General features: G+C 34.4%; 1 protein-coding gene across 2 annotated transcripts in view; it reads right to left on the bottom strand.

Annotated features, from left to right (window-relative positions):
- EPHA6 (EPH receptor A6) overlaps positions 1–17042 on the bottom strand; it is an 877165-nt gene that overhangs the window by 489951 nt on the left and 370172 nt on the right. For both annotated transcript variants that reach the window (XM_054577406.1, XM_054577405.1), the window contains exon 4: positions 14150–14305. In XM_054577406.1, the coding sequence (XP_054433381.1) occupies positions 14150–14305 (156 nt within the window). The remainder of the gene's footprint in view (positions 1–14149; positions 14306–17042) is intronic.

Below are 17042 nucleotides of genomic sequence, written 5' to 3' on the forward strand. Positions count from 1 at the left end.
ACCTAGAAATGAGGTGGCTAGTTTTTCCAGAGGTTTCTGTGTCTGTTGCTCTATGCCATTCATGTTACAGGAACGTCTGTGCTCAGAAAGGAACCTATGGAAGGGATTACGTACTGGAGTGGAGGGACAAGTGTAGCTTTTTACCTCCAACCTAGACTTATGCCTGGGAGATAAAGATACATTATCATTCCCATAATAATATCTTCCTACAGAATGACTTATTAATATTGTTGCTCTTTTGTCTTATTTATAATGGAAAATATGAATTATTATTCACTTACATTTCCGTGAATAGGAAGAATGTTATCAATTATGTTATGGGTGTCTGCAAGTATAAAACTGTCTACTTGGAGATACTTAAAAGAAAAAAAGGCAGACACCCTTCTTACTCAAGGGCCCTCATATCAATTTGCATGACAATTAAATAGCTTTTTAATTGCTGTTAAATTATGCCAGCTAAACTGTGATTTCATGCAAATATTAAGCTGTAATGGCATGCAGTGAATCATTTACTAAGATTTAGAACTTGGAACAAAGAGAGACAATTAATTCTAATCCTCAGATTCAACTAAATTATGTGTCACTGAGCTTTTATTAATGTGGCCTGATTGCTTTGTTATCATTTATAAATTATACAAAGATTATGTGACACATTGGGGGAAAAATCCCCTAGGATCAATAATGCTTCTGGAGACATCTGTATTGAAAATTCTCAGGGATTTCCTTATGTTGATTTTTTTATTTCTCTAAAGAAAACAAGTAAATCACATGGAAGAAAAGCAATCTCCACACTTCACTCTCCAGAATGACTTCATAGGGAAAGGCTAATTATTCTGATTTGCAAATAGCTGTTTTCCAAGCTCATCATATAGTAAACCTTACATAAAGTGGTGACAGGAAAATGGAGACAAATGTATTTGAACAATAAAAAATAAATAAATAAACCCCCCCAAAACTACAATTTTATTTCTACTGGTATATTAGAAAATATACTTTCGACCTTTTTTCCTTTTTTTGCTTCAATTTGGATTTCCCATTATACTTTTAAAGAACAAAGGAATAGTGCTCTAAAAGCAGAGTAGTGAGAAGATTTTGTCTCTTCCCTTCCCCAAAAAGCATCTGGCCCTGTAGCCTCCACCTTTCTTTTAGAGTAGCAGAGGGCAGCTAGACTATGATTTTGTTTTATTTCCTTTTAAGTTTTTTTCCATGTAAAATGTTTTTAAAAAGAGGGGTATTTCCCAAAATATAGCCTGTACAATTACTTTGGTCCCATGAGCTATTACACATAATAAATGAGCTTAGTGCTCAAATTAAGATTCCTTTGGCAGATTGATACTGTAACAAAAGTAAAACAATTTGCTCCACTTTGTTGACCCCACCATTTCCCAAACTTTTGCTCATAGAACCTCATTTTCCAAGAAGCATCCAGAGAAATATTATTCTGCAGAACACCCTTAAATAAAGGCTGACACAGAAGGAGGGTAAACTTAAGGATAATACTTCAGTGACTATATCAATTGCTGTAGATTTATATTTCATGTTTATAATTACAGAAATATATTAGCTAGTAAACAGAGTCTTTTTCATGTTGACTGGAATGTGACTATTTGTCCATTAACTCTATATCTAACTGTAGTTTGTAGATGAATTTTTAAATCTTAAGAACAATAAAAAATTTGATCCAAATAATTAAGGACATCAAGTCATAAAAGACTATTGCCTGTTAAGCTATATTTTACCAGTCCTTAAGTTACTACTTTGCAATAATTTAAATGTATTTGCTAATTTAACAGACAATGATATGGGGATTGACTGAGAGAAGGAAGAGGGTGGGGCTCAGTGAAGGTGGGGAAAAAGGAACAAAAACAGGAACAACTGAAATAGTATAAACAATACAAAAGTAATGACTACAAAGAAGATAGTAGTAAAGTTTCCTAATAAAAAGCAAATTTCTTCATATCTGTGAGTTTACAAATAAGAGAAACAATTCTGTTAATGTATGTCAGAGAGAACATTAAAAATATTTGAACCATCTAGAAATGTTTAGGTAAATGCTTTTGCAAGTGAGTAAATTGTAGAATTTACTAAAGAAAGATAAATACAGAGAAAAAATGAAAAAGAAGTAATAGCTAGACTGAGATAATGTACTAAAAATATAAGTTATATATATAACTTATTATATAAGTCTTGAACTCTGCATCTAGTAGTTTTCTTGCCTCCACTTTGTTTAGTTATTTTTTTGGAGTTTTGTTCTGTTCTTTCATATGGAGGGTGTTTCTTCGTGTCCTCATTTTGCCAGCCTCCTTAAGTTTGTTTCTATGTATTAGGTAAAGCTTCTAAGTGTCCCAAGCTTAGTGGAGTGGCCTAATGTAGTAGGTGTCCTATAATGTCCAGTGGTACAGCTTTCCCTAACACCCAAGCTGGGTACTCAAGGTATGCCCACTGTGTGGGCTGTGCACACCCTCCTGTTGTAGTTGATTCTTTATTGCTATTAGCACATTCAAGCTCAGCCACTACCAGTGTTCTGTCCAAGGTCACATAGGTAAGCTACAAAGTGATCTGCATATTGCTGCTCCTTGTGCTGGGTTTGGAGGTGCCGAGGAGAGGTCATGCTATGAACCAAGGCCAGCTGTTGCTAATTCCAGGTCTGGGGCAACTTAGTGAGCAGAGTGGGGCTCACTGATGCCAGATGTTGCTTGTTTGTGATAATTTAAAAAAATCTGAACTATTAGCCAACATGCGCCATTAATATGGAAAAACCACTGAAAACAGCTTGGGTGGAGCCTCAGGGAATCACCAGGGTGGGGCAAACAGTGTGAGCCATATTGATGGAGTCTCAGATATGGTTCCTGCTTGCCTATGGCTCTGTTGAGGGGAAGGCTCAGGAAAGAAACAGTGGCCTCCACCAGCACTTCTGTCTGGGAGAAAGCTGCCGCCCAGTTCTCACCCTGATGCTGGACAGTTCAGTTCCTCCCCATATGTCTCTATTGCCTTTCAATCTACTGCCCCTACACTGGGGCTCACAGGGAGTAAGTCTGAGTAAGTCTGTGCATGGGCCCTGTAAGAGGAACTGCCAATGAGTCCAGCAGCTTCTGTCTTCCATAGTTTCAATGCTTGCTGGTTTTTACAGCCAGTGGTTTTGGCTACTTCTTTTCCTGGCACTAGAACCCTGGGTTGGGGGCCTTGTATGTGGCTGGGACCCTGCTCCTGAAATATTCCTCCTGATTTTTATCCACCACATGTGGGTGTGGGAACAGCTCATTCCATGTCTCTGCCCCATCCCCACCTGTCATGATATAGTTTCTTCTTTAATTCTTCAGTTGCAGAGCTTTCATTCAGCTCAATTTCTGATGGTTCTGCTGATGGTTGTTCTATAGTTTAGTTATAGTTTTGATGTTGTTGTGCAGGGAGGTGAGCTGTGTTTTCCTAAACTGTCATCTGGACCCCTCCCTCTAATGTCCTTTCTATATAATTTTTGAAGCATATATTTAATAGAATTTTGTATTCTCTTTCTCTAAGCCAATTTGTGCTCTATTTATAAATTTTGCTCATAAAATGTCTGCATTTGGAAATGAACGACAGGTAATAAAAAACCAAGGCTTCAACATCACCACTGGGAAGAAGAAAGTAAATCAATTTATTCGATAAAGAAATGAGGCCCAGATAAGTACTAAAATTATGTCAAGGTCATGTAGTACATTAGTGGTATGATACTTAGGGCTTTTATATTCTGATTTTTTTTTTAGTTCTGCCACACTGTATTCACCCTAGAGACAGAAAAGATCTGGTAAATAAATACAAAAAGTATTTTATAGTGCTTTGTTTAGAAAGTATTGTCAAGTACAAATTTTGTGAACATACAAACTAGTGAGCAATTTATTGCCTTGTTACCACAGATTCCTTTTAATAATGTTATCTTAGAGTTTTTAAAAGAATTTAAAAATGAAAAAGCAACCCACTAAAAGGGAGGACGCATTTCCTGATATGCCTGATAATAGGTTACTATCCAAAGTTTATAAAGAACTTATAAAACACAACACCAAAAAAACAAACAATCCAATCTAAAAATGGGCAATAGGCCTGAATAGACACTTCCCCCAAGAGGACATATAGATTCCCAATAGACATATTAAAAGATGATCAATGTCACTAATCTTCAGAGATATGCAAATTAAAACCCCAGTGAGATATTGCCTCACTCCTGTTGGAATGACTATCATCAATCAATCAACAGACAACAAGTGTTGGCAAGGATGTAGAGAAAATAGAACTCTAGTGCATTGTTGGTGGGAATGCAGATCGGTGCAGCCACTGTAGAAAGCAGTATGGAGATGCCTCAAAAAATTAAAAATGGATCTGCCTTATTCCACTTCTGTGAATTTATCCAAAGAAATCTAAAACACTAACTTGAAAGAATATTTGAAGCCTTATGTTCATTGCAGTATTATTTACAATAGCCAAGATTTAGAAGAGCCCAAGTGTCTATCAGTAAATGTATGGATAAAACAGCTATATTTTACGCAATGGAATACTACTTGGCCGTTAAAAGAAAAAGGAAATCTTACCCTTTACAAGAGCCTCAATAGACCCGGAGAACATTATGCTACGTGAAATAAGCCAGTTAGAGAAGACAAATACCATATGATTTCACTGATATGTGGAATCTAATGAACAAACTGAACTAACAAGCAAAGTAGTGACAGACTCATAGAAGGAGAGCAGGCTGACAGTTGTCAGCTGGTGGTGGGGGTGGGGCTGAGTGGGTTTGGAGAGATTCAGCAAAAAAGAGAGAGGGAGAAAAATAACAAACTCAATCTTGTCCATAACTGTTTTCATAACCAGGCCGATCCCTTAGCCTCATGCCTTGTTACTGCATCTCAATACCATTGCGCATGCTGTTTCTTTACTTCCTTTTGTTTTCTGGAAAATTCCTACTCATCCTTCATAGTGTGATTTAGGTGTAATCTCCTTTGTGATAGCCCCCTTTTGCTCTCAGGCAGAATTAACCACTTTTATACCTTGTAGGCTTATATTCATAAATATAATCAACATTTTTAAGCACTCATTTTTTTCCTGAGTGTTGCTTAATACATCGTGATTTATTTCACTCAATTATCACAATAAATTTATCTATAAGGTAGTTACTGGTATCCCTGTTTTATAAAAGAGATGACTGATGCTTACCAAATGTACATATTATGCTGAAATATTTGTATTCATGAGCTCAAGTCTACTGTGGTCCAGCTTGACCAAAAGGGAACATGTACTTTTAACTAAGGGAATGAATAGGATGTGTGGTACTGTGGAATCTTTCAAGAGTTCTTTTTCACATAGTGCAAAATTTGGCAGATACTGGAGAGAAAAGTTCAAGATTGTAATCTTTGCAAGAGCCTGATCCACATGACTTGAAAATCACTTGAGAAGTGGAAGAAAATATTTTTGTTACCACAATTGAGATTAACTAATAAAGACTCATAACAAAAAGGCAATCGCCTATTTCTCTATCGATTGGGAAGGAATAAAATCTAAAAACACAGTTCTGTGGACACTCAAAAACTTGAAAAGTAAACTTTTTAGCCTCAAATGCCAACGCTATAAAGAATGGATATAATTTTACTTTGGGGAAATTCCAAAATAAAAAGTATCGGCCATCCTCATCAATGCAGACAAAACCCCCAAATAAACCTATAAAATAACTTATTTGTAAGAATTACAGAAATATGTTATAACTGTGCAGATTAGGAGTTAAAAGGCAAAACCACATGAATGATGAAAGCACACTAAAATACAAACAAAATAATGACCTTATGTCTTTTGAGTTAAAAATGACCCCATTTCCATAAAACCATGAAAAAATAGAAATCATGCACACTTACATATAACCCTTTCTGTGTTTGCATAAAACATGTATTAGATGTAGAAAAGAGAAATATGAAGAGACTAAGCACTGCTGTGATTTGGGAGAGAAAAACAAAACAATAAGTGAATAAATAAAAGCAAATCAATAAATGTTTCTCAAAATGCGGGGCTAATTAATAACACTGTGGGGCTAATTATGAATGCTCTCTTTCTGATTATGGATGCTTATTGGTAATTGGTCTGTTGTGTACCAGTAGATGATACTGAATGGCACAATTCTCAATGGAGGGCAGGAATAGATCAAGCCTGGAAGCAAGTAGTAACTCAATTCTTCAGCATCAGCAGAAGGACCCCTTAATATTGGTTCTTGTAGAGAAACCTCTCCCAGGTGATTTGGTAAAATGACCCCCACTGAAATAAAAAAGTAAAGTATTTGTGCTTAGGAAACTCCACGAAGCTCAAGTGACATCTTACATCAGTGATCTGTTTTGGGGAAACTGGGATTCATTATATACAGGAATCTATTCTGTAATGTAAAGGTCATTTTAATGTTAAAAAATAATATAACCAATGCAACATATAGAGTGAATATTTGGAGTTATTTTCTATAAAGACAAGTCTAGAATATAACACAACCTGCTAGAAGTAATAAATCCCTCTTTACAACTTCTGTCTTGGCCTTTGCAAAATTGTGGCTGCTACTCTGTTTGCAATGAGCTAACTAACCAATCAGTTGCACTTTTGTATTTCAATTGTGAGATGGAAAAGCAAGAAAGCAGAATGGTTTTCTCCATGCAAAACTTGCTTAAGGCAGAGAAGGAAAGAATTCCCTAAGAGATGAGGAGAAAAAGAAGAGACAGCAAGCAGAGCAGGGGAGCCTGAATGTGGGCATCCTGTACCCGCCCAGAAGTGGGACTCCTGTGCAGGGTGCCTGAGAAGAAGAGCATCTTTCCTGCTATATCTCAGCACCCTATTTGCTCTACTCAAAATAACAGTGACAGAGTAATGACTTTCTCAAGTGGCCAATTATTTCAGGAATAAAGAAGCCATGTTTTACAATGTTAGCCTTAGACAAAAATAAATTAAACTTTTACACTTTCATTACAATCACTCTTGCTGTAGTCAAATATGAAGATACAAAGGCATGATATTTGTCTTGTGTTAAGAATGAAGTTTGCATACTGTTTTTACACACAAGGTACTTGACGGCATATTTAGGTGACCAAAAAAAAAAAAAAAAGAAAAGAAATGAAAGAAATTCTCGTGTGTTAGTATTATCTACATCTGATTTACATTTTATTTTTTGAACTTTTCTAAGTAGGTAACACAAATATTTGTTGAATATATTAATCTTCTAGCACCTGCTCAGTAGCTGTAAAAAAATCCTACTGATTTAAACACATAAGAAACATCAAAGTAAAAATGCTATGAATGTAGAATTGTATTTTTTTTTAACATTTCATGCAACCATATATTAATTAGATCCTAACTTCATTTCTCTTGAACTTTTCATGCTTTCTGGCTTTCCTGCTTGAAAAGCACTTTATTAGTAACTCTTATTTTCCTTTGTTTCTTTAACCTCAATGAGTAATTTCCCTTCTGGCCTGGAAAAGCCTTAGACAATTATTTTGATAACAGACTTCTTGGCAAGCAGTAGTGTCTCCTATGCTCTCAACTACTCTCCGAGGCAGCCTTAATTGACCAAGACTTGATATTGTGGAGGGTCCCCCACAGCTCATCCTTCATTCAAAGCATAGAACATACATTAATGAGTCACCTGAGAAATAAAGTTAAGAGTTTATAAAGTAGATTAAGAAACTAGAGAAAACATTTCCGTACTTCATTTTAAATTACTTATTCATAATTTCTTTATATTTTTTGCAGTTTATAAAAAAAAGACACAATAAATTTTTAAAAATTCAGGAAAACCTAAACTTGGAATTATGTTCCTGGTATAACTACATCAGAACAGTCTGAGAGACTCTAATATAATTAAAATTGGAGAGGGAGAGACAGACCAGGGCTGGACTTTGTATGTCCTTGAAATGATTCTTACAATTTTGGATTTTGAAAAACTTTATGCAGAAGAGGTGGAAATATGATTCAGGCTTGTTTTTGTTTAGTAATAATGCTTTGTAATAGTTTGGAATATATTGAGAGATGAAAGGCAAGGAAGGGGACTTGCTGAGATGTTACTGAATTAGTCCAACGGATAGTTGAGGGCCTTAACTAAAAGGATGTGGCCAGGAAGTAACAGGAAAGAATGTATTGAAGAGATGCTAAGAGGTAGAATTGACAGGTGTTGTGACCACTTGAACACGTTGAGGCTGGGGCAGATCTGTAAGTTGAAACTTTCTGGACTGGATGGATAGGTAGAAAAGAATTCACCAGGATAAGAAAACAAGTTTGGGTGTATGAGCAGTCTGGGGTAGAATGAATAAAATTGGCTTTTGCAGCTTAAGCTTAAAATTATTAGTTTATTTGTTCATTAAATATTTGTTCATTAAAATTATTAGTTTATTTGTTCATTAGTGCCCAGTATCTGCCAGGGATGACTATTAGTGTAAAAGATTCAGTAAAGAAAGGACATTCATGATTCCATGGCCCTTGCTCTCTAGTATGGGCAGAAGGACAGTAAACAAGGAAATAATTATACAAATAATCTGACCTTTTCAAAGAGTGATATAATTCATAAAAAGTAAAGCATGTGATATAAAAAAGAGAAACTAAGATGGATTCTATTTTTGAATGCATAGTCAAGAAATGCTTGTCTTAGGAACTGATATTTGAGCCTGAATGGCAAAAAGAAAACAGCCATGGGCAGACCTAGAGAGCATTTCAATGACAAGAAACTTCTGGCCCTCTGGATAAGAACGATCTCAGTATCTTGAAAGTCCATGAATTTAATAACTAAGGGGAGTATGGAATGGTAGAAAGTTAGAGATGTAAGCAGGTTTCCACAGGACAAATAGGCAGTCAGATCCACAATTTGCTAGAATACTTTGAACCATAAGAGAGGAGACTGGGAAAAGGATAAAATATAGGAATCTATTCTATTCTATTCACAGGTGTTGTCTGAAGCCACGAGAAAGAGAACATGTTAAAAGACAAAAAGGCAAAGAAAGAGATGTGAGAAAAACTCACATTTCATGGGTGAACAAAAGAAGAGAAACCATCACTGGTGACAAACACAATGGTCAGAAAATTATGAGAGTGAAGGGAAGACTGCAATGTCTTAAACTGAAAGGGAACAGATAGTTTTAAGAAAAAGGGAGTAATCAAAAGAATTAAATGTCAGGAATAACAGGACAAAAATGTTTCTAATGCAAAATGGCAAATAAGATCCTTGGTGAATTTTTCTTACACAGTTTACTTGAAGTGGCTGGAGAAAAATCTGACTGCAGTAGAGTGAAGAGCACAAATCTGAATGCAGTAGAATAAAAATTAAAAGTGAAGGAGTAGCCACAACCAATGAAAACTGCTTTTAAAGGGTGTTTGTTTTAGAAGGAAAAAATAGTGCACTGGGAGAATTTTTTTTTTTAATGATTGAAATTTCAGTATACTTCTAGGCTGTGAGCAAGAAGTTAGCGAAAACAACTTCTCATTATTAACAATGGTGAGGAAATTAACAATAATAGCCAGGCCAATAGAAGGATAAAGGACCAGATTACTCCACCACAAAAAAACAACTTGTTCAAAGGATTAGCTCTGAGTAAGGAACATCTTCTTTTTTCAACTGTGGCAATTTGAAATACAAATCTTTATATAGACACCTCACCAAAAAACAATATATAGATGCAAAATAAGCATACTGAAAGACACTCCACATTGCATGTTATAAGGGAAATGCAGATTAAAAGAACAATGAGATACCAATGCAAACCTATTAAAAATAACCAAAATCTAGAACACTGACAACACCAAATGCTGGTAAGGATATAAGGCAAAAGGAAATCTCATTCATTGTTGACGGGAATGAAAAACAGTAAGTTAGTGGTTTCTTATATAATTAAACATACTCTTACCATATGACTCAGCAGTCACGCTTCTTGAAATTTACTCAAAGGAGTTGAAAACTTATGTTCTCATGAAAACCTACACATTCACATTTAGCAGCTTATTCATAATTGCTGAAACTGGAAAACAGCCAAGCTGTCCTTCAGTAGGTAAATGGATATATGAACTGTTGTACATCAAAACAATGGAATATTATTCAGCACTAAAAGACAAATAACCTATCCAGTAAGAAAAAGACATGGAAGAATCTTGAATGAATATTACTGAGTGAAAGAAGCCAATCTAAAAAGACTATATACTGTATTATTCCAACCATACATCATTCTGAAAAAGGCAACAGTATGGAAACAGTAAAAAGATAAGTGGTTGCCAAGTGTTGGTGGGAGGGAAGGATGAATAGGCAGGGCACAGGTTTTGTGGTGGTGAAAATATTCTGTATGATACTCTACTGATGGATACATGTCATTATACATTTGTCCAAATCAATAGAATGTACAACACCAAGACTGACCCCTAATGTAAACTATGGACTTTGGGTGATTGTGGTGTGTAAATGTATGTCCATCAATTGTAACCAATGTATCATTCTGATGGAGGATTTGATAATGAGGGAGACTATCCAAGTCTGATGTAGGAGGGTATATGGGAAATCTTTATACTGTCTCTAAATTTTGTTGTGAACCTAAAACTGCTCTGAAAGAACATATATTAACAAAAATACTTACTTAAATAATGTATATTATATGTCTTAAGATCATGAAGTAAAAACCTCTAACTCTGTAGTGAAAACACAAAGAAATGATAAAGCTTAAGAAAAATTTTAATATATTTATCTTTGTTCAGTTACAGCTCACATTCAATATTATTCTGTATTAGTTTCATATGTTCAGCAAACTAGATAGAAAATCATGTACTTTACAGAGTGGTCCCCCTGCTGCTTCAAGTACCTTACAGGCCCCATACATACTTATCAGGATATTGGTGACTATGTTCCCTATGCTGTAGTTTCCATCTCTGTGGCTAGTCCGTAACTACGGTTTGGACTGCTTAATCCCTTCACCTTTTTCATCCAGCCCCAACCCCTCTCTCCTTTGACACCTGTCAGTTTGTTCTCTGCATCTATGAGTTTGTTTCTATTTTGATTGTTTATTTTGTTCATTAGAACTCTTAATGATGAAATCACATGAATTGTTGTACCAGAAACTTAAGGGTCGCTGATGGTGCTAAGAAGCAGGCAATGACTTCTTGGGGTTCTTACTATCATATCATTCATATAATCATGTACCATACATCTATGAACTCTTTCCTTACTATTCCAGCTTTCAGCCAAAAGTCATGGTTAGTCATTTCCAGTATTTTAGTCCTTCATTTTCTTTTAAACTCATAGATTCAAAATCTCCCCACTCTTGAAATTAAGGGGGGAAAAAAACCCCGTCCATTTAAATCCCTGGAAGATTCTCTGAAAGCACAGTTTCAAACACTAACACTGACAAAAACACCAGAGAGTGATGGCACTGACTGTTTACCTGACCCGAATTCTGACCTTTAGATAATATACTATTGGAATAAAGGCATTAAAGAAAGGCTAATTCATTCATACATGATCTAGAAGTTATAGGAGTTTGCAGTTATTAAAATTTGACTATTATTTGTGGTTAATGAAAGACAGAAAAGGTGGACTACTTGTTTGATCCATGGCTTCAAAAGTTCTATGTCTTGGTAAACTTACTCTGGCAGCCCTCTAAAGAGGACCAGGGTCTAATTGTCTAATTATTTAATAACCTGACTTTTCATTTTCATGATTTCTCTTCCCCAATAATCTAATCTTTTAATTTTTATGAGCCATGATGCTTTGGAGTTTATGGTCCTTGCCTTTCCTGAGTATATTGTAATATCTACAAGGGTCTCTCATTTAATCAGAGTATAATTCAAAAACTTCACTGACATCAGATAAGCATAGAGATACAAGACATAATATATTTTGTTAAAGTGTCTTAAAAACTCAGTACACTATTTTTTTTAAGTTTGTAGGAATGCAGATGATAGAAACTGTGAGCCCAGAATAATAATACTAACTTATCAAAAGTTATTTTAAAATAAATTGTAAGAGAACAACTTTTTGTATTAAACAATTATGTAGCACCTACTATGTTCTATGTATTATTGTTAGCACGTTTCCTTAACTTATTTAATCATCATAATCAAAGAATGAGGCAGGTACTGTTATTATCACTGCAGATGGTACAACTGAAGCTGAGAGAAGTTAAATAATTTGTCCAAGTTTACACAGCTAACTAAGTGCCAAAACCAAGGTTCATACTTGGATAATTTAACTCTAAAAGATAGCAAATTACTAATACACTATGGTAAGTCTTTGCTAAAACAAGAATAAGAAGTTCTTGTGGAAGTAGTAGAAGCCTTGAGAGGAGAGCCTCTCGGGGTTGTCCTAGGGAGAAACGACCACAGTTTTCACCTTTGTTTACGGGTTCTCTCTTTTATTCTGTGATGGCAACATAGAATGTTGTTCCCTGTCTAAAGCACTGCACAACAATCACCAGAATGCAACTTATTTTTGATTTGCACTTAGTGTAGCTAAGGCAGGCAAGCATTTTACAAACATAATTTATGTTACCAAGCATAAAAAAAGAATTTTTAAAAAGGAAGAAAAAGGACCAAACACTAAAAAACATGAAGCTGGTAAGTACACATATCTGATTCAATAAGACTGATTAGTTTACCAGGTTCCTAGAACTTGTTGCATTTCATGTTTATTTCCTTAACTAGTCTCTCACTCCAAAGAACCCTATGCTTTGCCAGCTACCTATGCTGCTACCTCATTCAAGGGTTATATTGGTAAGACCCAATAGATTCCTTCAACTTGTCAACTGTCTCATTATGACCTAAGAAAATAAAAGGAGGATATTCGCCTCTTTCACTCCCCTAGGAATATGTACTCAGTTTCTGATACAGGATTTGAGAAGTACTTGCCTGGTAGTACTGGAGTCATTTGAAACTCCACCATCTATTTAAGCTGCACTATGTTGTCTGCAGTATCATGTAATGATATATAGCAACTGTGCAAGAAAGATTACCTGTGTATAGTAATGGCAAGCTCTTCCTATTCAAAATTATTTCCTTATTGCTTGAGAAATTATTTTAGAATTTTCTTTTTCCTATTTATAAACTTAAAATATTTTCCTAGGGAAAAAATTATCTAGGTAGTCATTTCCCAGGCTACAAATTTCTGAATAAAGTAGTCTCTCAGAATTTACAACCCAAAAGCAAAAATTACATCTACTAATGAAGGTGTATTTTTATTAAATGTGTTCATAAAAATATTTTATATTAAAGTCTATAGTAATGCAGACAAATCTCAGAACTTAGTTCTTAGATTTTGGGACATCTCCATTATTTCTAAGGAATATGTAGCATCACATTATTCTCAATCTATTGTGCCTCTAGGAATTATTACATAAGATAAGCAATACTTTTGCACCAATTCATCAAAACAATGGGCAAATTTTCACTATAAAATCTTATGCATGTATTTAACAAGATTTTTATAGCTATCTAAAAGGTGACATTTTACTTTTGCCTAGCCTAATACACTTTGCCTAATACACTTTTATTTTTTAAATGTACAGATATTTCACAATACTTTCATACTAAAGGATACAAATAATTTAAAATTCTCAGTGAATGCATTAAAATGGCCTTTACATTTAGATTTAATATTCTATTGGTTCAAACACCAAAATGGGAGAATGAGGGATGACATTTGAATAAACTCAAAAATACCTTCCTTAAAAAAAAGTGTCAAAGAAAGCTCAAACTTTTCAGCATTAACGGTAGCACAATGGCTATTGTTCCATCTGGAACACCCCCCTCATGGAAAACTTGATGGTCTTAATTTGGAGTGCCTAAAAATGGTCAAGGGTTAAAGCAAAGAAGAGAAGTTTTGCTTATAAATTCTCAGGTAACTTTAAACTACTTTAATTTCCTAAGGGCAAATTATAGTTAGGGAAAATTTACAGGTCTTCAAACCAGTGTTGGTATTTGCATTTCAAGGATTGATGTGAATTTTGAGGAATAAACACATTCCTTGCAAGCAGCTGAAAACTGCTGAGAATAAAGTGAAACTTTTTCCTTGACTGTTATCAAAGACAATTAGCATTAGTGGTACAGGATTTTGTATATCTACATTTAAAAAAATAGAATAAAGAGATCAAAAAGGTCTGAAGTAGGATTCCAAATGCAAAATATATAGACTTACTGGTACATGCCATAGAAGGTGGGTCTTTTTCAGCTCGGAAGTAACCCTTTTCACACTGACAGACAGAAGTTGCTTCCATGTAGGTTAAACTGTGTGGAGGGCATTTAGAACACTTTGTGTTCCCAGCAAATGCTTTATAGAATCCTGGTCTGCAAGCTGCAAAAGTAGACAAAACATTTTTTTGTTATTGTTAGAATTCTTTTATTTGCACCTTTACAACATATTTTAATTTAAACACACTTTGAATCTCAGAGTTCAGTGTTACGCATACACAGAAAAGTCAATATGTTAATAGTAATTAAATTAGTTATTCAAAATTAGTAACACATTAGTGATTTCACATTTTACTTAAGTTTGCTAATATGGAAAGACGTACCTGAAACACACATACACAAAATATCAGTGCTTATCAAAGTGTGGGGAAGACCACAACTGACAGAAAAGAATCATTTTGTGTAGCCCTAAAACATGGTATTAAATAAAATTAATCACACTGTTAAAAATAAACCCTGGCTGCTGTGGCTCAGTGGATTCAGTGCTGGCCTGTGAACCAAAGGTTCACTGTTTTGATTCTCAGTCTAGGGCACATGCCTAGGTTGCAAGCCATGTCCCCAGTACCATGTGTGAGAGGCAACCACATATTGATGTTTCCCTCTCTTCCTCCCTTCCCTTCTCTAAAAATAAATAAATAAAATCTTTTAAAAAATCCAATTGTTCAAAAAATAAGGCTTAATCTTAAAAGTATATATACTTATGTTCCATTTCTTCCTTAGTCTTTCTGAGTACTTAAGGAGAAAATCCCAGTGTTGTGCTAGGGTATCTTTAATACCTTTCCTAAGGGCTAAAAAAAAAAAATTTTTTTTTAACAAAATGATGGCTGCCCTTATATTTAGAGACCTTAGCAAGCAAGATCTAGCCGTAGTTTCATAACATTGCTTTATTTTTAATTTTTATTTTTTTTATGGTAAACAATTGTTGACCCTGAGAGGAATACACCTGCTAAGATTATGGTTAATTAAACCTAAATTTATGATCAGAGTCTAGCAGCCATTGTGTTGCACTGAGCTCCTGCCTTCTATGTAGACCCTTATAAGAGAGCTCTTAGGGTCAAAATTCTACCAATAAGATTGAGACTTTCCCCATTCACCCAGAGCAATGCAGCTATATCCTCATTTGCATTTCACCAACCAATCAGAATGGCTCCATTTTGACCAATCTGGATGCTGCTATTTGGACCAATCAAACTATGATGATTTGGAGTTCTCATTTGTATAGAAATATACTAATAAAAGATAAGGGGTAGGAGCTTCTCTCTACTTCAAGTAATTATAGTCCATGTGCCTTATTTGTTGAATAAGCTTTATTTTCCCCATTGAGTTGAAATATCAATTTAATCATATGTTGCATTGTTAGACAGATACATGCGTTTGTTTCTAGAATGCTTTTATTTCATTGATCTACTTCATTATTTCTGTGCAAGTGTCATGATTTTTTAATTGCTGAGACTTTATAATGGATTTAAATTTTTAAATATTTTATAATGGATCTTGACATTTAAAAAATAAATAAAATCAATCTGCATTAAAAAAAAAGGAGAGAAGGAACTCCTATCTTTTGTGACAACATGGATGGAACTGGAGAATATTATACTAAGTGAAATAAGCCAGTTGGTGAAAGACAAATACCATATGATCTCACCTATGAGTGGAATCTATTTAACAAAATAAAGTAATGAACAAAATAAAGCACTGGCAAGGAAACATGGAGCAAACTGAAAGTGACCAGAGGGGATAGGGAAGGAAGACAATGATGGAAAGAAGGAGAAGGGAGTAAACAACATGTAGGAATGACCCATGGACATGGACAACAGAGTGGGAATTGACTGTGGGAGAGGGGGGTGGGGTGGGATGGGTGGAGGAGGGCAAAGGGGGAAAAATTGAGACAACTCTAATAGAATAAACATGATATAAAAATAAAATAAAAATAAACATGAAATCACATGCCAAAAAAAGTAGGAAAAGTAGGTGGGAAAATAAAACATTTTTATAAACCAAAAAAAAAAAGGTAAATGAGTAAAGTTATATGATGAAAAGTTTTATTGAACCCCATTTTCCCTTTGCTTAAATCTATGTTGTCATTTTTAGTTTACATTTTTACAGGAATGGAAGACCTAGAAAAAAGGATCCTATGCTAGGTGTATATCCAAGGTCCTGAATGATAAAGGGCTTAGTTGTTTCTGGTCTTAAAGAAACTACTTCTGGCCACTTTCTAAATTAACACTGTTATACAAAATTAAAGTAATTTTCCAGTGACATATTATATTAAAATGTTTTAACAAGTCATCTATTTTAACCCATTTTCACAAAATACTATATTTAAAAATATGCAAAAACCTGAATTTAAAAATAATAAATTTATTCATAAAGCTTCTGCTTATGTATTTAGTACAGTGAGAACAATCACCATTTAATTTTTTGAAGTAAAGTTAATTCCTGCCTAAGTGAGTCCCAATAAAATAACTATCTTTCTCTAGCTTCAATTATTGATAAATATTTGTACAAATCTAAATGAATGCAATTCTTATTGATACTGGAAATATACTCGCACCAGGCATGCACACACACACACACATACGTGTTATAATTGTGCTATTTTTAGTAGTTTGTTTGCTTTTATAAAAATACTTTTTATAAATCATATAATAATTTAAGAGAAGTAAAATTATCAATACTACACAGTAAAATTACTATTAAATGATTCATCATTCAATATTTATGAAGCTGTGAGTAGTTGCACATAAATAACAGCACAGTCTCTTCTCTAACTTGACAATAAATTAATTAATGCTATTATGGCTAAACAATAAAAACACTATTATCAAACTGTTTCTGTA

The sequence above is a fragment of the Pteronotus mesoamericanus genome, unplaced genomic scaffold (assembly GCF_021234165.1).
Source record: "Pteronotus mesoamericanus isolate MK-2021 breed Mesoamerican mustached bat unplaced genomic scaffold, CSHL_Meso_final contig_42, whole genome shotgun sequence".
NCBI lineage: Eukaryota > Metazoa > Chordata > Mammalia > Chiroptera > Mormoopidae > Pteronotus > Pteronotus mesoamericanus.